Source organism: Felis catus, chromosome B1, assembly GCF_018350175.1.
Source record: "Felis catus isolate Fca126 chromosome B1, F.catus_Fca126_mat1.0, whole genome shotgun sequence".
Lineage (NCBI taxonomy): Eukaryota > Metazoa > Chordata > Mammalia > Carnivora > Felidae > Felis > Felis catus.
In genome coordinates this window covers 113,208,573-113,236,470 of record NC_058371.1, presented here as the reverse complement: position 1 = coordinate 113,236,470, position 27,898 = coordinate 113,208,573, and the positions used below count along the sequence as shown (strand labels likewise).

At 38.7% G+C, this 27,898-nt stretch overlaps 1 protein-coding gene and 1 pseudogene across 5 annotated transcripts in view; both read right to left on the bottom strand.

The window, feature by feature from the left end:
* Positions 1–27,898, bottom strand: part of CFI (complement factor I) — a 57,796-nt gene that overhangs the window by 23,218 nt on the left and 6,680 nt on the right. For 4 of the 5 annotated variants that reach the window (XM_019829089.2, XM_045056008.1, XM_006930915.5 and 1 more), the window contains exons 2-7: positions 18,144–18,185; positions 8,473–8,752; positions 6,524–6,677; positions 3,064–3,245; positions 2,082–2,195; positions 1,871–1,981 (exon numbers count right to left, since the gene is read on the bottom strand). In XM_019829089.2, coding sequence (XP_019684648.2) covers positions 1,871–1,981; positions 2,082–2,195; positions 3,064–3,245; positions 6,524–6,677; positions 8,473–8,752; positions 18,144–18,185 — 883 coding nt within the window. Of the gene's footprint in view, positions 1–1,870; positions 1,982–2,081; positions 2,196–2,439; positions 3,023–3,063; positions 3,246–6,523; positions 6,678–8,472; positions 8,753–18,143; positions 18,186–27,898 lie in introns of those variants that run through there. The other variant, XM_045056009.1, reaches the window with a different exon arrangement.
* LOC101086392 lies at positions 21,900–23,235 on the bottom strand (annotated as a pseudogene).

Genomic DNA, 27,898 nt, shown 5'->3' with positions numbered 1-27,898 from the left:
GTCATTTGCAAAGTTTGACAGTTTTGTTTTTTCCATACAAATTAGGATGCCCTCCCTTCCTCCCTCCCTCCCTCCCTCCCTTCCTTCCTTGTCTGATGGTTAGGGCTAGGACTTAAGTACTATGCTGAACAGAAGTGGCAAGAGTGGACATCTTTGTCTTATTCCTGATCTTAGAGGAAAAGCTTTCAGCTTTTCACCATTGAGTATGATGTTAGTCGTGGGTTTGTCATATATGGCCTTTATTATGTTGAGGTATGTTCCCTCTAAACCCACCTTGTTGAGAGTTTTTATCATGAATGGATACTGAATTTTGGCAAATTCTTATTTTGATCTATTGTGATGATTATATGTTTTTATCCTTTGTTTTGTTAATGTGATGCATCACATTGATTGATTTGAGGACATTGAATCATTCTTGCATCCTTGGAATAAATCTCACTTGATCATGAATGATTCTTTTAATGTTTTGTTGAATTTGGTTTATTAATATTTTGTTGAGGATTTTTGCATCTGTGTTCTTTAGGGATATTGATGTGTAGTTTCCTTTTTTTGGTAGTGTCTGTCTGGTTTTGGTATCAGGGTAATGCCGGCTTTATGGAACAAACTTGGAAGTTTTCCTTCCTCTTCTATTTTTTGAAATAGTTTGAGAATAGGTATTAACTCTTCTTTAAATGTTTGGTAGAATTAACCTGTGAAACTATTTGGTCCTGAAACTTTGTTTGTTGGGACTATTTATGATTACCCGTTCTTTACATTACTAGTAATCAGTCTGTCCAGATTTTCTATTTCTTCCTGATTCAGTTTTGGAACATTGCATGTTTCTAAGAATGTATCAATTTCTTTTAAATTGTACAGTTTGTTGCCTATCATTTTCATAATAGCCTCTTATAAAAGCTTTTGTATTTCTGTGGTGCCAGTTACTTCTCCTTTTTCATTTCTGATTTTATTTATTTGACTCCTCTTTCTTTTTTTCTCAATGACCCTGGCCGGATTTATCAATTTTGTTTATCTTTTCAAACAAACAACACTTGGTTTCATTGGCATTTTCTATTTTTTTTTCTTTAGTCTCTATATCATTCATTTCTGTTCTAATCCTTATATTTCCTTCCTTTTACTATCTTTGGGATTTTTTTCCCTTCCTTTTCTAGTTTCTTTAGGTTTAATGTTAGATTGTTTATTTGGGATTTTTCTTCTTTCTTGAGATAGGCTTGTATTGGTATAAACATCCCTCCTAGGACTGCTTTTGCTGTGTCCCGAAGATAATGGATCGTTGTGTTTCCAGGTGAGTTAACTCTTAAAGAATAAAAGAGACTTTAAAAATTTAATAATCAAACACAATGTTAGATTCTTTTGGACCCTGATTCAAACACATTGTTCTAAAAAGACATTTTTGAGACAGTTGGGAAAACATGAACATGGGCTGTTATTAAGCAGTGTTAGGATATTATTATTTTTACGTGTACTAATGAGAGTATATTATGTATGTGTAAAGTGTATCATTAGAGATGTATATAGTGAAGTGACATAATATCTCAAATGTGCTTTAAAATACTCAAGCTGAACAAGACTGGCAAAATACTGGTAATTGTTGAAGCTGAGAGATAGGCACATATTGGTTCATTCTAATAATCTGTCGATTTTTGTTATGTGAGAACTTTTCTAATAAAAAGTTCTGAAATAACCAATAAATATTTAATAAATGAAAACATGAGAGAAGAACATTCCATAGTTCTTCACATGCCCACTCTCAGTAGTACCCTTACTGCTAACACTCGTCTATACTCACTTAAGATTAAAATATACCTAAAAGGAAGTTGCAGAATCCCTGGATCAAATAATGGAAAAGTGTAACCACAAAACTTTCAATTACCTTTACAACCAATTTCATCTTCTCCTGTAATGCAGTCCAGCTCACCATTGCACTTATACTTATTTGGAATACAAACACCGGATTTACAAAGGAAACTTTTGCCTCGGCATCCTATGAAACATAAATAGAAGAGGTTTTTATTTTTATTTTTTCTTACTTAAAGTTGAGTAGGATAGAATCTTAAATTCAAAAGTAAAGTTTCTCCTACTACCTTTACAGCACAGCTCATCACTTTGGTCTCCACAGTCATTGACACCATTACAGGTTTTCTTTTGAGGAATATATTTCCCATTCACACAACGAAAGGAGTCATTTGCTGAAGAAACTGTAAATTAGGAATGATCTTTGTGAAATTTATTTATGGAGTTCTAGGTGACATCTTTATCACACTTGGCATAATGGGGACTTTAAGATAAAAGTCGGGCATCAAATAAAAAAGGATTTAATGTATTGGTAGCATCAACATAATATATATATGGTAAATAAAGAAAATAAATGTCAGAGTGAGTTTATGGAGGCCCTTTCATTATCTCTGAAAATCAGTATTAATGGTGGAGGTCTGTACTCACTGGCATTGGAGAAGGAGGCCCAGGGATCAAGAGCCCTCGCTAACATCAGCAAGCACTGGTGTTCACCCATTCCTTTAATGCTGTTCCATGAATCCTCACTTCCATCTCATGACTTGCTTGGGCAGTGCCATTTACACTTTGATAGTCCTTTTTTTCTTTTCTTTTCTTTTCTTTTCTTTTTTTAGCACCAAAAAAAGCCTTTAGTCTTTAAACCATACATAATACTAAAATATTCCAATGTCAGGATGGAAGAGAAAAGTGGCAGTGACTGCCTTGAGACTGAGGCATAGATGTGGTCACTTAAATATTTTAAAGGCATTTTGAAGTGTGTAGGCTGGACCTCTCAAAGAAGATGAGGTTTCTTCTGACGTTTGACTTACTTAGGTTTGTTATATTAACTTTAATCCAGATGTTTCAGGAAGCAAAGAGGAGTCAGGCAACTTTGCTTCCTATATAGGAGTATTTGAGTACACAGGAAAAGCACCAGTTTAGGCTCTAAAGCCTCCAAAATGATTTTGCCTCTATTGCTACAACTGAGTATCCATCATCTGTTTACTACAGTCATGGTATGGAATAAACAATTCTAAAGGAAGTTTTGAGGTTTCAGGCAAGCACTCTACCAACCTGTATTCTGTGTGTAACATACCACACCAGCTAAATCCTGGTAATTTTTAGTTCTTCTCTTAATAAAAGTGCATTCAGCCAAACTAGTTTCTAATCCTCGACAATGCACATGCAGACATTCGGTAGAATTTATATGGAGATCTTCAGGAACTTCAAAACTTTTTTGAGCCTCCAAAGCACCTCTGCAAATAGAATAAATGAAACATTAAGGTAGAATAATTTGTACTTTGCACTTATAACCTCACTATAGGAGGTAAGGAACTAAAGTAATTTCCTCTAATTTTCTACATAAGATACATTGAGCAAGATGCTTAAATTCTCCGAGGCTCAGTATCTTCACTTGTAAAAGAGAATATGACAATCTCAGCAAGTTTTATAAAGATTAATTAAAACAATCAATTTAAACTGACTAGCCAAAGTTCAAACCTGGTAAGCACTCAGCAAATATTTGTTTCCCCTCCTGTTTCTTGTTAAAGAGGAATCCTTCCACACTCCTGATGTTTCCTTCCAACCTAAGATGTATCATTCTTGGCCTCTCTTCATCTCTTAATTCCTTTTTGCTCAAGGAAAAGGAGTAGGATAATTGACCAGAGAATTTTGGAATTATAAATCAGACAAGTAGCTCATGTTTTCCATCTTTCCTTTTGGGGGCCTCTTCACCTGCCTCATGCTAGAAGGCTTACCTGGTTAGCCCTATTATTGCTTAGAACTTGGGAGGTTAACATGGTTCAATTCTAGCAGGTTCATTTTGTTTTTACATTAAGCTATATCCTCAATTCAGCCTTGACAGTATTAAGGTGATTTTTGGCACCTATATACCATTGCTTGGACTTTCTAATTTGTTCAGAATTTGTGCAGGTAAGAGGCTACCTCTATGACTCAATATCCTAGAGGTGATGAGTTATAGTAAACTATTCTTCCAGAACATTCAATTGTTCCCTGCTTCTCTTTAGAAGGAAATGAGGAAAATGGTGTTATAAATAAAAAGTTGAGCAAAGATGCATCGGGTAAATATAAACAATAATAAAGCAATAAGGGCAATATAAATATAAGATCAATTAGAATGAAAGTCAGGGAGTGACTGGGTGGCTCAGTCAGTTAAGCGTCTGACTCTTGATTTAAGATCAGGTCATGATCTCATGGTTTGTGGGTCTGAGCCCTGCATCAGGCTCTGTGCTGATAGCGCAGAGCCTGCTTTGGATTCCCTCTCTCCCTCTCTCTCTGCCCCTCTCCTGCTCATTCTCTCTCTCTCTCTCTCTCTCTCTCTCTCTCTCTCTCTCTCTCTCAAAATAAATAAATAAGCTTAAAGGAAACAGGGAGGTATTTTTAATGATTTAAGATCCATAATGACGATACAAGAGTCATAAAACTGCCAAGCAGCATCAAAATATGAGAGAGAACAAATGAGAGCTATTGGGGCAATCTCAGAGGTATATAATTTGAAAAAAATCTCTCATTCTAAAACTATCCAAAAGTACTAGATAAAATATAATAAATGGCTTCAATGAGCTCTTAAAGAAGTAAGGGAAATATCCACTGGCTAAAATAAGAGAAGTCTGTCCATGAGCTTATACAAAATATGATAAAAGCAAAATACTGGGAGATCAAAGACTGAGAGAGTTTCCCATTATGTTGACTTATAGGTTGTAGGTCACAAACTGTCAAAAATTACAAATATTCTGTGGCTCAATTTAATGATAAGATACTCTCACTAATGAACTTCTAGCAGATATGGTTTAGAAAGAAGGAAACTGAATTCAGCATAATGTTGAGAGATGCAAAAAGCAGTAACAAACCAAGATGTTGGTAAACATGAAGTACATCTGAATAAGCACAGTATATGTGTGTATATAATATCATATATCATATATATAAATGTATATATATATGTATACGTGTATATATATGATGTATATATGATATACAAATATATACATGATATATTGTATATATCATATATAATATATAAACTATATAATAATTATATATAAGCAAATATTTATATATTTTATATATTATATATGATATATATAATTATATAATGACAGTATGTATTATAATTGCTTATATAATGATAACAATTAACTGCAGGAATATATAAAAATAATGTGGAACTAAATCCTGGAACCTTGATAGAAATAATGAATTCTTTGTATTATTCCTGAAGAGGGTGAGGAATTCCTAAGTTAAGGATTCGTGGTATAAATGTGTGTATAGTTTACAAACCAAGTAGATGGGGAAGAGAGGGGAGAATGAAAAAACACAACAACTTTATTAACCCAGTAGAAGTTAGAAAAGGAAGAAAGCACACAGAAAAAGCAGGTTAAATAATAATTATAAAATAAGGGAAAATAAATTCAACAATGTAAATAATCACAATAATGTAAATGGACTAAACTATTCAGACAGTTATTGTCATATTGGATTAAAAAAAATCTAGATATGTGCTGTTTATAAGGGACACATTTAAAAGATAAAGACATAGAAAGCTTGCAAGTAAGTAAATAGGAAAAGATTTGAACAAAGCAGTTATGAGCTTGCTTATTTTAATGGATAACATACTTATTATCTAGAACCCTGCCCCTGAAACATTTAAAATATACTCAGCACAAAGCAAGTGTCAACAAATATTTAAACAATTATCATATAGGAACCATTCTCTTACAACAATACAATTAAATAGGAAATCTATAACAAAAAGTTAACTAAAAGCAAATATATATATTCATTACAAAAGTAAAAAAGAAACTTCTAAATCAAAGAGGAATTATACTGAAAACCTGAAAATATTTCAAACTGAACAATAAATAAAATACCACTTTTATTGTATGCCACTGAGGCTAATGGCATGCAGATGATGCATTACCTAGAGAGAAATTTGTACCTTAAATGCTTATATTAGAAAATAAGAAAAATTGAAAATTTAGGAGTTAAGCATTTAACTCAAGGAATTAGGAAAATACAATAGAGAACAGAAGAGAGAGAGAGCCAAAGATAACAACAAAAGTTAATGAAGTGAGAGTAAAGTAACAAGAGACAATTTATGTATAAGATATACAAATAAAAACCACTATCAAATAGACAAATCTCTTCAAGGTTGACCAAGAAAAAGAGAGAGAAGACATAGATAAACAATACTAGGTATGAAAAAGTGGGGATAATTATAGACAAGTAGAGATATACAGTAATGAACATGTTTATAGCTATCTGAAACTGCAAAAGATTCGTATCCAGAAACTTCCAACAAACTTACAGGTGATCTGTGTTCAGCAGTGTTCTAAGTGCTAGTCAGACATGAACATATCTAATCCTCATAACAATGCTGTGAGACAGGTAGTTCATACTCTCAGGTCACATATGAGGAAATTAAGGCACAGAAAGATTGGGTAATCAAAAAACAAATAATTGGAACAATAAGACCAAACCAACCCTGGGAAAATCCACTGGCACAAGCACTTACTGTTGAAATCCAAGTTCAAGACAGGCCACATTAGCCTCCACTATGCTCCAGGCTTTTTTACATATGAACATTTTCTTATCTTGGTCTACAAGTTTTACTTCAACAATTCCCTCAGAAGTGGTAGTTCCATACTTTAAGGAAACACTAAATTGTCCTAAAATTAAAAACACACACACACCCACACACAAAAGAATGAGCAATATTTAGGCATTCACCTTTTCTCCTCTTGATTAAAAGCCTTTAAAATAAACAAAAAATGTAATTTCAAATTAACTTTGAACACCATGAAGATTTTAGTAAATAATAGTCTGTAATTGTTTTACCAGGGTCTATTATGTATCAGTGGCTATACTACCCAGTTATACAGACTATTATGAAATCCTCACAACAACCCTGTGAAGACTACAATGATATTTTTACATGAGGAACCTAAATGCCTCCACTTTTGTACATGAGGTTAACTTACTTGCTCAAGTGGGGAAGCCAGGAATCTGATGGAACTATATTGATCTCACTCCCAAGTCTGTGCTCTTAAAAGTAAGCCAAACAAATAATTGCAATGTAAAAAAAAAAAATTTAGGTATCTCATATATTTAAGGCATTTAATGCCTCAAGAGAACAAAAGTCTGCCACTGACAAAATAATCTCCATTATTGCTTCCCTCCTTCCCAACAGGCAATAGAGATGGGGTCAAATAGGGAGCTTTCTTCTCCTACTCCACAGTGCCTCAATATCTTAGCCAAGCATCACACAGATATTTAGGCAACTGTGTGCTGGCATATGTCATGGTGCCTTTACAAGGAATGTTTTGAGTATTTTTCTATAAATTCAATGAAGTGTCTGTGATAATTGATATTAGAAGATAAGGCTGAGGTTTGCTCTACTAGTTAAAATTTCATGAGCTCTTTTTGTGTGCCAAACACTGTATGAAGAGCTTTTACATACATCATTTTATTTAATCTTCATGAAAGTCTTAGGAGTTAGGAACTGGTGTTATTCACATTTTACTGAGGTGGAAAATGGGGTCTGACAGTTACACAGCTTGTCAATAACCGAGGTGGGGTGGAGGGGCTTGCAACTAAAACTGACAGTGAGATTCCTAACCTTAACCACTCCAGCAATCTACGTATCAGCATCACAGCCTCCTCAGTGCATTAGAAGCCTGGATGGAGTGTAGACAAGCTCTTTCATCTGAAGTGCCAAGTTTGCTAGAGTATGTCCTAGGTCAGCAGTAGCCTGAGCTCCCCTTAGATCAGGGCCAATGGGCTTGGGGCTCCTTAGGGGTAGAGGCTGGTGGGAGGGACACTAGAAGAAATTATTTGATCTGGAGGTCCACAGGCACAGCTCCATATCAATATCAATCTTATATAAAGACTTTTTCACTGCGTTCTGAACCAACTCAATGACTCTGGGAATAGTCCTGTTAGCCAAGTAGAAGTGAGGGTGGGGATAATTTTGAAGGGCTGGGCAGCAGAGTGGCACAGGCACTGAGGGGAAGGACCAGCTTCAGGGCCTTGTGCTGTGAGCTCAAAGGCTGGCTATATTCTGGTGACCCTATTTTCTTTTTTTTTTTTTTAATTTTTTTTTTCAGCGTTTATTTATTTTTGGGACAGAGAGAGACAGAGCATGAACAGGGGAGGGGCAGAGAGAGAGGGAGAGACAGAATCGGAAACAGGCTCCAGGCTCCGAGCCATCAGCCCAGAGCCCGACGCGGGGCTCGAACTAACGGACCGCGAGATCGTGACCTGGCTGAAGTCGGACGCTTAACCGACTGCACCACCCAGGCGCCCCATGGTGACCCTATTTTCTTTAGTTGTCACCCCCATTACAATTAAGGGTCTAGGGAGGAATTCTGAATTGTCATCATAACATTTCATAGCAAAATTATCTTCTAGTAGACAGTAAACAAGTTCTTTCCTATATCACAGACTCAACTAGGGCTTTCCTACCTTCAGCTATGCATGTTCCACTATTTAAAAACTTTGCCGTTGGCTGAAGACATTCAAAACTCTTCTGCTGACAGTAAGTTAGGTAGCTTTTCCCATTAGTTGAACACACTGAGGTACCATTCTTTGGGCACTGATAAGGGAGTTTACAGATACAGGTCCCATCGATGCATTTCTGCCATGGTTGACAGAAGACTTTTTTGCAGGAGAGATGTGTGTATTTTTCAATTAGGCACTTGTTGTCTAGCAGATCCTTTTGAGGTATGTATGATGTCGAAGGAAGCTGTAAAACACAAAACAAACACTAACAAACTAAAATCTTTTTTGAAGATGATTAAGTGAAGGAAAGAAACAAAAGAGACTCCCCTATCCCACAGTATGGATGAGGGTGATGTGGTATAGTGGCTTACAGAATCACAAAGGTGACTTCTAGCCCTAGCTGGAGGACTTACAGTTATATGCCCATGGGTAAGTTACTGACCCTCACAGAATGTGCATCTGTACAATAGGGACAATATCTTCTATTTTGCAAGGCTATTACAAGGATTAGAGATTATATACATATAATGGTTGACAGGTATGCAATCAATGGAGCTATTATTATCCTAAAGCCAACATAAAATTTTGTCTTTGAAGAAATCAATGAATCTCACAAGTCATGTTAAAAACTAACAAAATTGGTGCTAAATATAGTCTCGTGGAATGAACTGGTGAATTTTAAATGAAATTGGTTAATTTTATTAATAAATGCAAAACCATTTGTTAAACCCCTACTGTGTGTAAAGTTTCTCCAAGATGAACATACATGAACTCTGTCTTCCAAGGGCTTGATATCTAGGCAATAAGACAGAAATACACATAATAACTGGGGTACAAGGAAGACTGTGGTAATTGATATAACAGTGGTACAAATACAATACAGTACTCTTGGAGAACCAAAGTGGAAGAGAGTTAGTCTTTCTGGGGGGATTTAAAAAGGCCTCGTGAGGGGCGCCTGGGTGGCGCAGTCGGTTAAGCGTCCGACTTCAGCCAGGTCACGATCTCGCGGTCCGTGAGTTCGAGCCCCGCGTCAGGCTCTGGGCTGATGGCTCAGAGCCTGGAGCCTGTTTCCGATTCTGTGTCTCCCTCTCTCTCTGCCCCTCGCCCGTTCATGCTCTGTCTCTCTCTGTCCCAAAAAAAAACAAATAAACGTTGAAAAAAAAATTTTAAAAAGGCCTCGTGGATGTGGTAGCATTTGAGCAAGGTAAGCAAAGACGGCTGCTAGCAGAGAGCTGGTGCTAGCAAAAGACAGGAGGGATAGTGCAGAATGTACTTAGGGAATCATGAGTAGGCCCAACTAATGGACATATGGGGTTTTGTGTGCTTCAAATGAGGTAGTCACTGGTCAGGATACTGGTAAGAGAGAGGTAGCAGGAGTGGAGTATGAGAATGGTTTGGAAAGACACTCAAGCAAACAAAGCAACGAGATTGGACAATTTACTCCATGTAGTGGTTGAGGGTGGGTCCTAGGTTTTGAAGCTGACTGATAGTAAGGAGGTATAATGATGCGTTTATGAATTTGGTTTGGGACCAGTTGAGTATGAAGCAACTAAAGGACATACTTTGTGGAAAAGGGATATAGGTGTGTGTCTGAAGCTTGGAAGACAGATTATTAGTTAACTCAATAAATGGGTTAGCAAGCACCACTCTGTGCCAGAGAATGGTCTAAGGCTAGGACCAGAAGAATAAAACTCTCTGTCCAATCCAAAGAGAGACAGGGAAACCTGACAATTGCTCTGACAGATATTGGCTGGGGATGCCATTAGTATAGTGTTCTGTCCTGACTAGGAGGCTCCAAAACATTTACAGAAATTCCTGTTTTCTGGGCTGTAGTCTGAGGGTGCTGTGCACTGGTCCTCTGGCAGAGGGGGTGGTGGGCAGGCACTTCAGGTAGGACTGTAATAAAGAGAACACCAGGCTTGTTCAAGACTAGAGAATAGAATGAGAGGGTGGTGGAGGATAAGGGAGCAGGTCCTGAGGGAGCCACTTTAAGCAAGGAAGCAAATTTGCTTTTGGGGAAGATCTTAGAAATAAGATCAGACAGGCAGGAGGCCAATTAGACCTGCAGGAATCCAGAGGAAATCTGTTGAGAGCTGGGAACAGATCATTTGGGTCAAAAATTGTGGAAAGCATTGTGGAAAGTCATTGCTCTCTCTGTCCCCTAATTGGCCTGTCTAGAGGATGAGTGTCTTGTCCCTGTCTCACCAGCCCCCAGCAACAAGTCCCCCTCTCTTTCTCAGTGTTTTTCCAGCTGCAGTAACAGCCAGTGAGGGCAGAAACAAATTGAACAATCTTTAAATGCTGTCATAAAAACAAATAAAAACCAATCAATTAAAACCATGCAAAAATTTTGCATAAGCTCTGGAAGTCTTTCTACCTAATATGCTTTTCAGTAAACTTTATTAAAACCTTTCTGACGTCTCATTTTTCCTTGACCTTTGGACAGAAATCTGGGCAAGTGTCATAACTTTTCAATCATTCTTCAATTAGACCAAAACCAAAAATTTAAGATTTTTACTCCCAGCAACAGTCATGTAACAGCCAGTACAAAGTCCAGTTCTGTGTAATCATTCAAACTTTGATCTTCATTTCAGGTGAAACCTTCTCCTTTTTCCCAGCTCAAACTTGCTTTGAGGGGCATATTGGGCCTGGTATTCACGGAATGGTGGAAAAAAAGCCCAACAAAGTCAGAACATTGAGGGGAATTTACATTTAAGGAGCTGAAGATGTGGAGCAAGTAAAAAAGTTTGCTTCCCAGTCAGAGAGAGGGGTCCTTTGCTCCATGTGTCTAATGCTGCAGAGAGTTTCAGAGGATGAAGGCTGAAAAAAGCCCACTGAACTAGATGAACAAAGATCACTGGGACTCTTTCGAAGTAGTTTGAGCTGAGTGTGAGACATAGAAACCAGAGCTTGGTGTGTTAAGGCCGGAATGGGAAGTGAAGAAATGGAAGTGGAAGTACAGGGCAGCCATTCTGATTGGCCTTGTGCTTAGACATAGGAGACTGAACATAGGCTTTTAAAAAAATCTCTGCTTCCTCTCCAAGCCCCACTAAAGTGAGAGTAACAATTTATGCACCGAATTCAGAAGCACCCAAATATATAAAACAATTAATCGTAAACATAAGCAACCTTATTGATAACAATGTGATAATTGCAGGGGACTTTAATACTCCACTTACAACAATGGATAGATCATCTAGACAGAGAATCAATAAAGAAACAATGGCCGTGAATGATACATTGGTCCAGATGGACTTGACAGATATATTTAGAACTCTGTATCCCAAAGCAACAGAATATAATTTCTTCTCTAGTGCACATGGAACATTCTCCAAAATAGATCACATACTGGGTCACAAAACAGCCCTCAACAAATATAAAAGGACTGAGATCACACCATGCATATTTTCAGGTCACAATGCTATCAAACTTGGAATCAACCCCAGGAAAAAGTCTGGTAAACCTCCAAAAGCATGGAGGTTAAAGAACACCCCACTAAAGAATGAATGGATCAACCAGGCAATTAGAGAAGAAATTTAAAAATATATGGAAACAAATGAAAACAAAAATACAACAATTCAAACACTTTGGGATGCAGCAAAGGCTGTTGTAAGAGGAAAATACATTGTAATCCAGGCCTATCCAAAGAAACAAGAAAAATCCCAAATACAAAATCTAACAGCACACCTAAAGGAACTAGAAGCAGAACAGCAAAGACACCCAAACCCAGCAGAAGAAGGGAAATAATAAAGATCAGAGCAGAAATAAACAATATAGAATCTAAAATAACTGTAGAGCAGATCAATGAAACCAAGAGTTGGTTTTTTTTTTTGAAAAAATAAATAAAATTGATAAACCTCTAGCCAGGTTTCTCAAAATGAAAAGAGAGAAGACCCAAACAGATAAAATCATGAATGAAAATGGAATTATTACAACCAATCCCTCAGAAATACAAGCAATTATCAAGGGATACTATGAAAATAATATGCCAACAAAATGGACAACCTGGAAGATATGGACAAATTCCTAAACACCCACACACTACCAAAACTCAAATGAGAAGAAATAGAAAATTTGAACAGACCCATAACTAGTGAAGAAACTGAATCAGTTATCAAAAATCTCCCAACAAGTAAGAGTCCAGGACCAGATAGCTTCCCTGGGGAATTCTACCAGACATTTAAAGCAGAGATAATACCTATCCTTCTCAAGCTGTTCCAAAAAATAGAAAGGGAAGGAAAACTTCCAGACTCATTCTATGAAGCCAGCATTACTTTGATTCTCAAACCAGACAGACACCCAGCAAAAAAAAGAGAACTACAGGCCAATATTCCTGATGAATATGGATGCAAAAATTCTCAACATGATACTAGCAAATCAAATCCAAAAGCATATAAAAAGATTTATTCACCATAATCAAGTGGGATTCATTCCTGGGCTGCAGGGCTGGTTCAACATTCGCAAATCAATCAATGAGATACATCACATTAATAAAAGTAAAGATAAGAACCATTTGATCCTGCGAATCGATGCAGAAAAAGCATTTGACAAAATACAGCATCCTTTCTTAATAAAAACCCTCGAAAAAGTCGGGATAGAAGGAACATACTTAAACATCATAAAAGCCATTTATGAGAAGCCCACAGCTAATATCATCCTCAATGGGGAAAAACTGAGAGCTTCCCCCTGAGATCAGGAACATGACAGGGATGTCCACTCTCACCGCTGTTGTTTAACATAGGGTTGGAAGTTCTAGCATCAGCAATCAGACAACAAAATGAAATAAAAGGCATCAAAATTGGCAAAGATGCAGTCAAACTTTCACTTTTCACAGATGACATGATACTCTAATGGAAAACCTGACAGACTCCACCAAAAGTCTGCTAGAACTGATACATGAATTCAGCAAAGTTGCAGGATACAAAATTAACGTACAGAAACCGGTTGCATTTTTATACACCAATAATGAAGCAACAAAAACAGAAATAAACTGATCCCACTCACAACTGCACCAAGAATCATAAGGTACCTAGGAATAGACCTAACCAAAGATGTAAAAGATCTGTATGCTGAAAACTATAGAAATCTTATGAAGGAAATTGAAGAAGACACAAAGAAATGGAAAAACATTCCATGCTCATAGATTGGAACTATAAATGTTGTTAAAATGTCAATACTACCCAAAGCAATCTACACATTCAATGCCTTCCCAATCAAAATTGCACCAGCATTCTTCTCAAAGCTAGAACAAGCAATCCTAAAATTTGCCCAATTCCTAAATTCCAAAATTTGTATGGAACCACAAAAGACCCTGAATAGCCAAAGTAATAGTGAAGCAGAAAACCAAAGTGGGAGGCATCACAATTCCAGACTTTAGCCTCTACTACAAAGCTGTAATCATCAAGACAGTATGGTATTGGCACAAAAACAGACCCATAGACCAATGGAATAGAATAGAAACCCCAGAACTAGACCCACAAATGTATGGCTAACTAATCTTTGATAAAGCAGGAAAGAATATCCAGTGGAAAAAAGACAGTCTCTTTAACAAATGGTGCTGGGAGAACTGGACAGCAACATGCAGAAGGATGAAACTAGACCACTTTCTTACACCATTCACAAAAACAAACTCAAAACGGATGAAGGACCTGAATGTGAGACAGGAAACCATCAAAAACCCTAGAGGAGAAAGCAGGGAAAGACCTCTCTGACCTCAGCTGCAGCAATTTCTTACTTGACACATCTCCAAAGGCAAGGGAATTAAAAGCAAAAATGACCTATTGGGACCTCATCAAGATAAAAGCTTCTGCACTGCAAAGGAAACAATCGACAAAACTAAAAGGCAACCGACGGAATGGGAAAAGATATTTGCAAATGACATATTGGCTAAAGGGCCAGTATCCAAAATCTATAAGGAACTCACCAAGCTCCACACCTGAAGAACAAATAATCCAGTGAGGAAATGGGCAGAAGACATGAATAGACACTTTTCTAAAGACATCCAGATGGCCAACAGACACATGAAAAGATGCTCAACGTCACTCCTCATCAGGGAAATACAAATCACAACCACACTGAGATACCACCTCGTGCCAGTCAGAGTGGCCAAAATGAACAAATCAGGAGACTATAGATGCTGGAGAGGCTGTGGAGAAACGGGAACCCTCTTGCACTGTTGGTGGGAATGCAAACTGGTACAGCCATTCTGGAAAACAGTGTGGAGGTTCCTCAAAAAATTAAAAATAGACCTACCCTATGACCCAGCAATAGCACTGCTAGGAATTTACCCAAGGGATACAGGAGTACTGATGCATAGGGGCACTTGTACTCCAATGTTTATAGCAGCGCTCTCAACAATAGCCAAATTATGGAAAGAGCCTAAATGTCTATCAATTGACGAATGGATAAAGATGTGGTTTACATATACAATGGAATACTACTTGGCAATGAGAAATAATGAAATCTGGCCATTTGCAGCAACATGGAAGGAACTGGAGGGTATTATGCTAAGTGAAATAATCCAGGCAGAGAAAGACAGATACCATGTGTTTTTACTCATATGTCGATCCTGAGAAACTTAACAGAAGACCATGGGGGAGGGGAAGGGAAAAAAAAAGTTACAGAGAGGGAGGGAGGCAAACCATAACAGACTCTTGGATACTGAGAACAAACTGAGGGTTGGTAGGGGTGGTGGGGGAGAGGGGAAGGTGGGTGATGGGCATTGAGGAGGGCACCTGTTAGGATGAACACTGGGTGTTGTATGGAAACCAATGTGACAATAAATTATATTTAATATTAAAAAACAAAAACAAAAACAAAAACAAACCCACCCAAAGTGAATGAGAGAATGTTAGGGGCAGTTAGTTAGGTTCTAACAGTGTACCTGGAGGCCAGCAAAGAAGTCACGCCCAGTTATCAGGAAAGTAAGAGGCCTGTCCAGGCAGTACTCCAGAACAAAGTCACAAGAAGCCAGATCAAACCAGACAGGCCCAAGATGGCTGACAAAGTAGGCTGAATAAGGAATAAAAAACCCGAAACCCTGCTTCCAAGACATCCTTGCCCCAAATAGTAAATATTACATCTCCTTGTTAACAATCATCAATAAAAGATAGAAACCCAAACCCCAGGGTGTGCAGTGTTCCCTCTTCTAGCTTGTCCATTCATTTAAAAAAATTTTTTTTACATTTTTATTTATTTTTGAGAGACAGATAGAGACAGAGCAGGAGTGGGGGAGGGGCAGAGAGAGAATGAGACACAGAATCTCAAGCAGGCTCCAGGCTCTGAGCTGTCAGCACAGAGCCCAATGTGGGGCTCAAACTCACAAACTGAGATCATGACTTGAGCTGAAGTCGGATGCTTAACCAACTGAGCCACCCAGGTGCCCTTTGTCCATTCATTTATAATGAAATATATATTCATTACAAAAGTAAAAAAGAAACTTCTACATCAAAGAGGAATTATACTGAAAACCTGAAAATATTTCAAACTGAACAATAAAGACCACTTTTATTGTTTGCCACTGAGGCTTATGGCATGCAGATGATGCATTACCTAGAGAGAAATTTGTACCTTAAATGCTTATATTAGAAAATGAGAAAAATTGAAAATTTAGGAGTTAAGTATTTAACTCAAGGAATTAGGAAAACACAATAGAGAACAGAAAAGATAGCCTAAGATAACAACAAAAGTTAAACAGGCTCCATTAAGAATTCTTATGCTCCCAAAGACTGAGAACCACTTCTGTTGACCAATAATTTTCAAAGTGAGTTACATATAATCTGGGAGTATGAAGATAATCAGGTGGGTAAAATAATAGAAATTATATTAATTTTTATGTTTTATTGAAAAAGTAGGAAGAAATAAGTTTATCTTTACTAATATTGAAATATGGATCAGCACATGTGCTTGCACTCATAACATATTCATTCAATATTTGTTGAGAGACTGCAATGTGCCAGGTACTGTTCTAGGTCCTGGGGATACAAGAGTGAATTGCACAAAGTCAGAGAGCTTACCTTTCTAATAGGAGACAGACAAAAATGAATAGAGAATAAATACACAGTATGACAGAAGGTGTCAAATGTTGTGCAGGGTAAGAAGAATAGAGATTGGGGAGAGTGAGGGGGAGGACCATTATTTTGGGGGAAAAGTTTATCTTGGAGCAGAGATATGAAGGTGAGTGTGCAATCCATGCAAGTATCTAGATGTGAGATGTCACGGTCAGAGGAATGAGCCAGGGCAAAATCTGTAGGGGAGAAGCAAATGTGATGTGCTCTTGGTCTAGAGAACTGGTGTGGCTGGAAGGATGTAAGTGACTGGAGAGAGAACAGGAGAAGATGAGGTCAGAGAGTTGGAGGGATGGATAACTGATCACATAGGACCTTATAAGTTACTGTAAAGACTTTGGCTTTTTCTCTGAATGAAAAATAAAGCCACTGGAGGGTGTGAGCCTTCCAATATTTAGAAATTGGACAGAGAATGAAGAATTAATAACAGAGATGAGAAGATGTGGCCAGTGAAGTAAAAGACAAATAAATAGAAAATGCTGGCACAGAGGCAAAGAGAAGGAAGGAGTGATCAGCTGCTGTGTCTAATGCTTCTCTAGTTAAATGGTGACCTTGAAAAATGTAATTTTGGTGGAATGGTGGAAACTCAAGCCTGACTGGGTTCAAGAAATAATGGGAAAAGAGAAACTGAGCACAGCAAAATTTTGAGACTTTAGATACAGAGGGGCAAAGAGAAATGGGGAGGTAATTGGAAGAGGATATTGAATCAAGAGAGGGTTTTTGTTCTAAGAGGATCATATACATGTGCTTAAGGAAACTAGATGATATGATCTAGTTTTAGCTAAAGGAATAATGGACAAATGGCTTAAAGATTCATGTAGTGAAATGAATGCTGGATTGAAAATAATGCCCAAATTCAACACCAATGGAAAAACACATAGCAGAGTCATACTTCTAACCCCAGTAGAGGCTGTTCATCAGCCACATCATGGGGTTAAAAACAATGAAAAATTAGCTATGACAAGAAGTCAGCCCTACCCCCCCAATGAGTAGAATTAAAAAGAGTATTTGAAATATAAATTTCTATCTAGTATCATTATGAACCTCTCCCTATGTGTTTATTGTATGTTGCTCTTTGTGAAGTATTTTTTCCAGTTAATATGTCACTAAATCAAATGAAAATTTTTAAAAATAATAAAGTATATTTAATGACATTATCCCATTAAAGATTGATGAAAGTTATTAAAATATTATCTATGTGCTTAAAATTGTGTTTTAAGGTGCATTATTTATATAGCAGTGTATTTATTATTTATAAAATATATTCACATATACTAGAAGCACATGTTCAACAATTTGTAGCAGTTATGACTCTAGCCTATTCATCTTCAAAACATGACTCAACTCCTTCAGTTACTGTTGCTTTTTTGTGTCTATGGGTTTGTTTTTGTTTTGTTTTCTTTTGGCCCTTTCCTTGGTATTTGTAATGATGCAGCAATTATTTTGATGTAAACTTTGTCTTTTTATTCTAGGCAGGACTACAATGAAACAATTTGAGACAGATGATTGGTAGTTAGAAAACAAGAAACAATCTCCTATTCACCCCAGTATACAGCTGTATAGCTTTACCTGTGGTTTCTTTGTCCATTGTTCTTGATTTTCATCTGTATCCTACAAACAAAAGAAAAAGAATGATCAACTATGACAAAGCACAGAAAAGGCCACCACTTCCCCCTTCTACTGTTTAAGTAGCTGTGTGTGCTTAGGTAAGTGACTTTACCTTTCTGATTCTGCTCTTCTATAAAATGTGGAAAATAAAAATATCCTCACAGAGCTGTTCTAAGGATCCAATAAAAATAAATACCAGGGAAAACACAAATAAACATTTAAGACCTTATACAAATGCAAATATGATGGTAATTGTAGTAGATTGCAAGTGGCCCCAGTTCTTCTAACCTCCCTTCACCCAAGTCCTTTGTCGTGCTTCTCACTGAGGGCAGGGTGTATTTTCCTAACTCTAGACTCTGGGTCTGGCCATGTAACTTGCTTTTGTTTAACAGGAAGTCAGCAGATGTGTTACAACAGATTGTTGTTACAACCCCTCCAGGAAGCCTCAAATTTAAGAGTCTCTTATGTTCTGTCCCCCTCCCTGTTTTTATATTATTTTTGCTTCCCTTCCCTTGTGTTCATCTGCTCTGTGTCTTAATGTCCTCATATGAGTGAAGTCATATGATATTTGTCTTACTCTGACTAATTTTGCTTAGCATAATACCCTCCAGTTCCATCCACGTAGTTGCAAATGGCAAGATTTCATTCTTTTTGATTGCTGAGTAATACTCCATTGTATATGTATACCACATCTTCTTTATCCATTCATCCACCAATGGACATTTGGGCTCTTTCCATACTTTGGCTATTGTTGATAGTGCTGCTATAAACATTGGGATGCATGTGTCCCTTCGAAACACCATACCTGTATCCCTTGGATAAATACCTAGTAGTGCAATTGCTGGGTCGTAGGGTAGTTCTATTTTTAATTTTTTGAGGAACTTCCATACTGTTTTCCAGAGTGGCTGCACCAGTTTGCACTCCCACCAGCAGTGAAAAGAGATCCTCTTTCTCCATATCCTTGCCAACATCTGTTGTTGCCTGAGTTAACGTTAGCCATTCTGACAGGTGTGAGGTGGTATCTCATTATGGTTTTGATTTGTATTTCCCTGATGATGAGTGATGTGGAACATTTTTTCATGGCCATCTGGATGTCTTCTTTTTTTCAATGTTTATTTTTTATTTTTGGGACAGAGAGAGACAGAGCATGAACGGGGGAGGGGCAGAGAGAGAGGGAGACACAGAATCGGAAACAGGCTCCAGGCTCTGAGCCATCAGCCCAGAGCCTGACGCGGGGCTTGAACTCACGGACCGCGAGATCGTGACCTGGCTGAAGTCGGACGCTTAACCGACTGCGCCACCCAGGCGCCCCTGGATGTCTTCTTTAGAGAAGTGTCTATTCATGTCTTTTGCCCATTTCTTCACTGGATTATTTGTTTTTTTGGGTGTTGAGTTTGATAAGTTCTTTATAGATTTTGGATACTAACCCTTTATCTGATATGTCGTTTGCAAATATCTTCTCCCATTCTCTCAGTTGCCTTTTAGTTTTACTGATTGTTTCCTTTGCTGTGCAGAAGCTTTTTATTTTGATGGGGTCCCAGTAGTTCATTTTTGCTTCTGTTTCCCTTGCCTCTGGAGAACGTGTTGAGTAAGAAGTTGCTGTGGCCAAGATCAAAGAGGTTTTGCGTGCTTTCTCCTCAAGGATTTTGATGTTATGTTTAGGTCTTTCATCCATTTTGAGTTTATTTTTGTGTATGGTGTAAGAAAGTGGTCCAGGTTCATTCTTCTGCCTGTTGCTGTCTAGTTTTCCCGGCACCACTTGCTGAAGAGACTGTCTTTATTCCATTGGATATTCTTTCCTGCTTTGCCAAAGATTAGTTGGCCATACGTTTGTGGGTCCATTTCTGGGTTCTCTATTCTGTTCCATTGATCTGAGTGTCTGTTTTTGTGCCATGTTTTATTTTTTAAATAACTACCCATTTTTCCCAAGACCAGTATTTTGTTATTGGAAACGGCAGGAAAATGGTTATATGATGTGTGCAGGTACGCTGGGCACTTATACCCTATTCTCCTTAAAAAATTGGAAATATTACTTTGGGTCAATTCCATTATTTTTCCCTCAGAAATTAAAAAAAATCATTGGCCTTGTTTCTTGGTCTTGTTTTTTATTATGAAGGTAAGATGGCTGAAATGTTGTTTTCATTTTTTTTTAAACATTTGTAGCAGTTTTATTCAAAATCACCCCAAACTGGAAACAACCCAAATATCCTTCAATGGGTGAAAGTTAAAACAAACTGTGGTACATCTGCACATTGGAACACTACTTAGCTATGAAAAACAACCTGAATGAATCTCAAAGACATACTGAAAGAAGCCAGTCTCCAGAGATTACATCCTGTATGATGCTATGGATGTGACATTCCAGAACAGGAAATCTTCAGGAATGGAGAACAGATTGGTGTGTGCCAGAGGCCTGGGTGGAGCAAAGGTTTGACAACAAAGAGGTGGCATCAGAGAATTTTTTGGGTGGTGGAACTGCTGTGTTCTAACTGCAGAGGTAGTTACACAAATGTGTTAAAACAGAACTGCACATACAAAAAAATTGATTTTATGGTATATTAATTCAAAGTTTTTAAAAATGAAGATAAAACATGTCCCAATCAAATTCTTTTTAAAAACGCTAACGAAGAAATTTTCCACCTGGGTTTCTTCCAGAAAGTCTGCTGTGTGCGGGCTCTGCCACACCAGCCCTGGTGTTTGTGGGTCTGTTTATTCGCCTGTAAAACAAGAAGTCAGTCTACAGCAGTGATTTTCCTTCTTCCCCACACTCTAAAATTGTACCCTTGGGCAAGCCCGTCATGGAAGTTGGGGTGGGGTTGGTTTGGAAGAAGGCATTTGGCTTCCACTGGTGGACCCACAGAGAAGTTGTGCTTTTGTCTGTCTCCTACATTGTTCATTTGAAAACCTCTGGATTAGAATCGCTGGTCTTGAGTCCGATCCTCAGGTCCTTGGGAGGTTTGAACCATCTCGGATTTCAGGGTCTATAGGTTGGGCCCACTCATTTGTCCTTTTGGCATGCACCCTCATAGACCCAGGTGGGTTAGCCAGACCAGGGCACTGGCTTTAGTGGTAAGCAATCTAAACAAGGCCTTTGTGGGGAATCTGGAAGAGTGCTCCTTGCTTTAGGACCCCCAGGGCACACATGGATTAAATGCAATGGGAATTCTGAAAAGGCTAAGAAGCTAGGCCTCTCCTGAAGTAGGGTGTAAAGGGACTTAAACCTTTTTTTTTTTTTTCCACACAGGAGGACCTTTTTGGAAGAGCATTTTGTAAACAGTAAAGGGTTATGCAAAGATGGGGGAATTGTGAGGATGACCGTGCTAACCGGGACCAGCAGGGCCAAAGCACCATTCATGCCTAGAGTTGCTATCATAAGCCCTGACCGTGTGTCAGGCACCATGTTAAGGAATTGCTGAATCTTCATGACAATGCTGTGAGAAAAGGGCTGTCATTGCTTGGACAGATGAGAAAGCTGAGGCTCCAAGAGGTCCCAGATCATATGGGGAGGAGGTGGCAAGGCTAGGTTCCAGTCTGCAGCTCTGGCCTTCCAAATCAAGACCTACAAGAGGAACCCCTGAAGCCTGATGCCAGGCCTTCTCTCCACGTGTGCCTCTAAGAAGGAAACTAATGCCACCTTCAAAGGCTGGCGGGGGACTGCCATGGGTACTCTGAGACCTTGCCACCTACAATAGCACTCAAAAATTTTTTTCCATAAATTTTATACGATGGAATGCTTTCTTTGAAAACTATGTCATGTGTAAATCCAACCCAGAAAACCAGAGTTGGGTCCCCGTGGCTGAAGGTAGAAGCAGGGTTGGCCTGGGCCCCCAGGGCTCCCAGAGCACCACCTGAAGGCCACTTATCTAGTAGGTTGGCACTGACTGTGAGTGGCACAGGAGGCGCCATGATGCTTAAGGCTCTGGCTTTGGGTTTGAAAGAGTGAAGTGGAATGGTGGCTGACTTGTTTGTGGGTTGGTCGGTCTGCGGGAGAGCAGCAGGGTTCCAAGCTTGCCATATGCTTTAGGCACTGGTCCATTTGACCTGGGCACTTGCCTCTCTCTCCCATCTGGCCAGCAGCCATGACCTGTCACTCACAGGGTAGGAAACTTACCTGCACCATCCTACAGTTAGTGAATTTAATCTTTGAAGATATGGATAATAAGGTTAAAAGCTACAGCACCTTTCCTTTTTTTTTTTCTGGTCCTTATAAAAGGCATCATCTGTTTTTTCTGTAACAACAGTAGAACGTTTAAGTTCAGATCTTGGTCAACAGCAGATCTGCACCTTTGACCTGGGCACAGAGGCTGGTGAGATGGCTCAAAGTGGAATCATCAAACGGACCCCCTCCTGGTAGATGTCAGGGATCACTCCCAAAGGGGAGCTGACCATGTGCACGGAGTTCTTGCCAAACAGCTGGAACTCATAGTGGATGAGCTGCTCCCAAAAGCCATTGTTGGGCCGGATGATGGGCCGGCATGACTTGGTCCACGTGTGGGCGTCCAGCAGGGACATGGCATGGTACTTCATGAGATAGGCAAGGCAGAGGGCAGCTGAGCGGCTCACACCAGCAGCGCAGCGCAGCGCAGCAGCGTGCGGCCCTGCTTCATCGCCACACTGTGGATGTGGTCAGCAGTGGTGTCAAAGAAGTCACAGAGACGTGAGATGGGTGCGTCAGCCACTGGCACCTGTACATACTGGATGTCCTCATACAAAGTGTTCACCACTTCTACCGGGACATTGATGACCGTGGTGATCCGGTTGCTGGAGACCATGAGCTTGTTGTTGGCAGCCACCCCATTGCTGATGTATAGGCTGCTGGTGATCTGAGAGAGGCCGCTGACCGATGGCTGCCGGAACCGAACCGGAAAGGTACGCGGGGTGCTGTCATCAGGCCAATGGGTCAGAGGCCAGTGAAGCACAAAGGCTGCATCTTTCTGCTAGGCTGTGCCATGGGAAACTTCCTCTCGTGGGCGAGAGAGCAGGTTCGTTCAGGAAGAAACCTCGCCCGAAGCGGGCGAGGGTCTCGGGGAGAGAGAAGACCGGTCACCACCATCCGGGAGCCACAATCCCGGGCCGCCCCACGCTCTGGTTTCCATAGCAATGGTCCTTCCTCGCGGTGAGGGATCCTCAGGGCCAGGTCTTCGGAGAAACCCCGGCCTCCTCTCCCCTCTCTGGAGCTGTCCCGCCCGCCCTCGCCAGGTTACCCGCCCGGCGATGACGCCGGGGCGGAGAGATCGTGTCTGCTCAGCTCTCTGCAGTCCGCTGAGTCTCCTGTTGTTTTCATTTTTAATTAATTTTTTAAAAATAGGAAGCACAAATGAATATTACAAAAAGGTTCAAAAGAGTGCCTGTAAAACGTGTTTCCTTTTTTCCCTTATCCATTCAACCTACCCAGGCCCACCTCAGAGTCATTCATTTAATAGCTCTTCGTGGGGCACCTGGGTGGCTCAGTTGGTTAATCGTTCAACTCTGGGTTTTTGCTCAGGTCATGATCTTGGGATTTCCTGAGTTCAAGCCCCCCCACCCCCACCCCCATTGGGCTCTGTGCTGACAGTGCAGAGCCTACCTGGGATTCTCTCTCCCCTTCTCTCTCTCTGCCCCTCCCCTATTCATGCTATCTCTGTATCTCTCAAAATAAATAAATAAACTTAAAAAAGTTCTTTGTGAATCTTTCCACACATGAGCCCATATTTTACTTTCTAACTCTGTCCCCTAATACCAATGTAATTTGTAACCAGTGGCCTTGTAAGTAGCCCCTGGAAGGGAATACAGATGGTTTCTAATGTTTTGTTATTATAACCAATGTGGTAATAATCTTTATATGATACACATTATTTCCCACATATATTAAGTATATCTGTCGATAGTTACTTGGGAGTGAAATTGCTGAATCAATTAAAAAAAAGTCTTTTTAATGTTTTAATTTTTTTAATGTTTATTTATTTTTGAGAGAGAGAGAGAGAGAGAGAGAGAGAGAGAGAGAGAGAGAGAGAGGGAAGGAGTGGGGGAGGGACAGAGAGAGAGGGAGACTCAGAATCCAAAGCAGGCTCCAGGCTCTGAGCTGTCAGCACAGAGCTGGCCTGATGCAGGGCTCAGACTCACAAACTGAGAGATCATGACCTGAGCCAAAGTCAGAAGCCTAACTGGCTGAGCCACCCAGGTGCCTCAGCAGTCTTAATTTTGGAAGGTATTGCCTAATTTCTCTCTATACAGGTTGTCATTTGCATTCCCACCATTAATATATGACAGTGTCTATTATCCATAATCTTGATTATATACATATACCTCACTAAACTTTTATCTTTGCCAATTTGGTACAGAAAAATGTTATCAGAGTACAGTTTTATTTGCATTTTTTCCCTCAGTGAGACTGAACATCTTTCAATATGCTCAAACTTGGGAGGTTTTTATTTCTTTCTTCTTGCACTAACCATATATTTTGCTGATGTATACTGGGTTTTTTTCTTGTTTGTTTTTCTGTAGGAACTCTGTATGTTAAAGAAACCAGCACTTTGTCTGGAATAGGAGTTGCAAAAAATTGTTTGTCTATTGAAAAATGGCAAGCCTAGTACATTTGACACATAGAACAGATACTTTTTAAACACTACCCCCTACACAATAAAATTATTTTCAGTGAAAATCATGAAAAAATGAACAATAAATTATGCAGAAAAATGTAAACAGTAAACATTTTCTTTCATTGAAATTCATACATAAAACCATGCTTACAAAAAAAATAAGAGTAAGAAATACTGCAAAGTAAAGGCAAAAAATAAATATTTTTGAGTACGTTAATTTATTTAATGAAAAAGGAAAAAGTTATACCTGTACCTGTAATAGTAATAAATAATATTGCCATTTAATAGCAGTTAAATACATCGACAATAAGAATGAATTTCATTTTATTTATTTTTAAAGCTTATTCATTTACTATTTCTGAGAGACAGAAAAAGAGTGCGTGCACACGCACACACACACTCAAGCAGGGAGGGTCAGAGAGAGAGGGAGAGACAGAGTCTGAAGCAGGCTCCAGGCTCTGAGCTGTCAGCACAAAGCCTGATGCAGGGCTCGAACTCACAGACCACAAGATGATGACCTGAGTCAAAGTCAGATATCTATCTGCCTGAGCCACCAAACACCCTTCATTTTATTTTTAAAAAATTTTATTTATGTATTTATTTTTTAATAGGCTCCATGTTTACCACAGAGCCTGATGCAGGGCTTGAACCCATGACCCGGGGATCATGACATGAGCTGAAATCTAGAGTCAGATGCTCAATTGACTGAGCCACCCAGGAGCCCCAGAATAAATTTCATTTCAAAGATATTATTCAGGGCTCCTAGGTGGGTCAGTCCATTAAGTGTCCAACTCTTGATTTTGGCTCAGGTCATGATCTCACAGTTGGTAAGTTTGAGCCCCGCTTCCAGCTCTGTGCTGGCAGTGCAGAGCCTGCTTGAGATTCTCTCGCTCACTCTCTGTCCCTCCTCTGCTCTCTCTCTGTCTCTGTTTCAGAAGAAATAAACTTTAAATATATTATTCAAATTTGGTAAAATATGTCTTTTTGTACTATTGTTTGCACTTGGCAAACAAAAATATTTCACCTTTCAGTCTGCACCAGTTTACTATTTTACACTTTATATTATTAAAAACGTTTCTTTATGTATTTTGAGAGAGAGGAAGAGCAGAGGAGGGGGAGAGAGGAGAGAATCCCAAGCAGGCTCCATGCTCTCAGTGCTGAGCCCCACACAGAGCTTGAACCCATGAACTGTGAGTTCATGTCCTGAGCTGAAATCAAGAATTGGACACTCAACAAACTGAGCCACACAGGTGCCCCACTATTTTATGCTTTAAAAACAAAAGTTCCAGGGGCACCTGGATGACTCAGTTGGTCATGGGATCGAGCCCTATGTTGGGCTCTGTGCTGAGTGTGGAGCATGCTTGGGATTCTCTCCCTCCCTCTGCCCCTCGCCCACCTCTCTCTCTTTCTGGAAAAACAAAACACACACACACAAATTCCAAATGGCAATTAGAATGACAAAACTGAAAATTCAACTTTTGTTTCTTCATCCTTACAATTCATTGTTACAACACTGTTTATTTTGAATCTATTTACATTCAAAAAAATGTGATAACACAGAGTTTGGAGACAGGAACTGTACCCGAAATGAGCCTGAACAATTCTAATGTATAATGTACATGAGACTGCCTCTATCAGAGCTGAACTGAGAGTTGACTGATTTAACTTATACTTTATAATACAATGTCTATTAAAGGATACGTTTTAAAAAATATGCGTATTTGAAGTTAACATTTGCAATTTAAAAACTCAATCTCAGTAATCCTGGCAATTGCTAACTGTGCTATCTAATATAGGAGTCACTAGCCAAATGTGGCTATGTAAATTAAAATTAATTAAAATTAAATTAAATAGGAATTCTTCTGTTTCCAGTCAAGATTAAATAATAGGGACCAGATTGACCCTTCTGCCTAAAGCAATCAGGAAATGGACAAAATATAGAAAGCAATGATTTTCAAGATACTGAACATTAGGCAAAGAAGGGTAGCGATCCCTGAGAGAGGTGGACTCTACTGACCTAATTCTATACCTAGCAAAAATATCGTTAAAAATTTTAAGGCAAATAACAACCTCTTCAGACACAAAAGCTGAAAGAATTAATCACTAGCATACCCACCTTATAAGAAAAGTTAAAAAAAAAAAACGTCCTTTAAGCAGAAGGAAAATTATGCTGGATGGAAATCTGGATCTACACAAATGAACGAAGAATACTGGCAATCTCTGGGCATATTTGATATGAGGGAGAGGTCAGTGAAGAAAGCAGCTTTTTTCTCTTCTTTGTACCTTTTTTTGTGGTATCTTTGACTTTGTTATCAGGGTAATGTTGGACTCAGAATTAATTAGTAAGTATTCACTCCTTTTCTTTTTTGGGGTTAGAGTTTGAGATGAATTAGTGTTAATTCTTCTTTATTTTTTTAAGCCACCAAGTTTTATTATTTATTTTTTATAATTGATTCCAATAATTTTATTAGCATTTTTATTATTTTTTAAAAATAATTTGTCAAGTTAGCTAATTCTTCTATAAATGTTTAGTAGAATTTATCAGTGAAACCATCTGATACTGGACCTTTCTTTGATGAGATTTTTTTTTAAATTACTGATTCAATCTCTTGTTATATGTCTATTCAGATTTACTATTTTTTCTTGAGTCAGTTTTGGTAATGTGTGTGTTTCTAGGAATCTGTACACTCATCTAGGTTATCTACTTTGTTGGCATATGGTTGTTCATAGTACTCTCTTATCATTCTTTTGATTTCTGTAAGGTCATCAGTAATGTCCCCACTTTCTGATTTTATTTGAATCTTCCTTTTTTCCGTCAGTCTAGCTAAGGTTTGTCAATTTAGCTGATCTTTTCAAAGATCTATTAATTCTATTATCTTACTATACTTTATTTTTTCTATCCATATTCTTTTTTTTTTTTTTTTAGAGGCTAAACAACAAACTACTAAATAACCAATGGGTCAATGAAGAAATCAAATAGGAAATAAAAAAATACATGGAGACAAATGAACATGAAAACATAATGGCCCAAAATATTTGGGATGCAACAAAAGTGGTTCTAAGAGGAAAATTTATAGCAATACAGACCTACCTCAGGAAATAAGAAAAATCTCAAATAAACAATCTAACCCTATACCT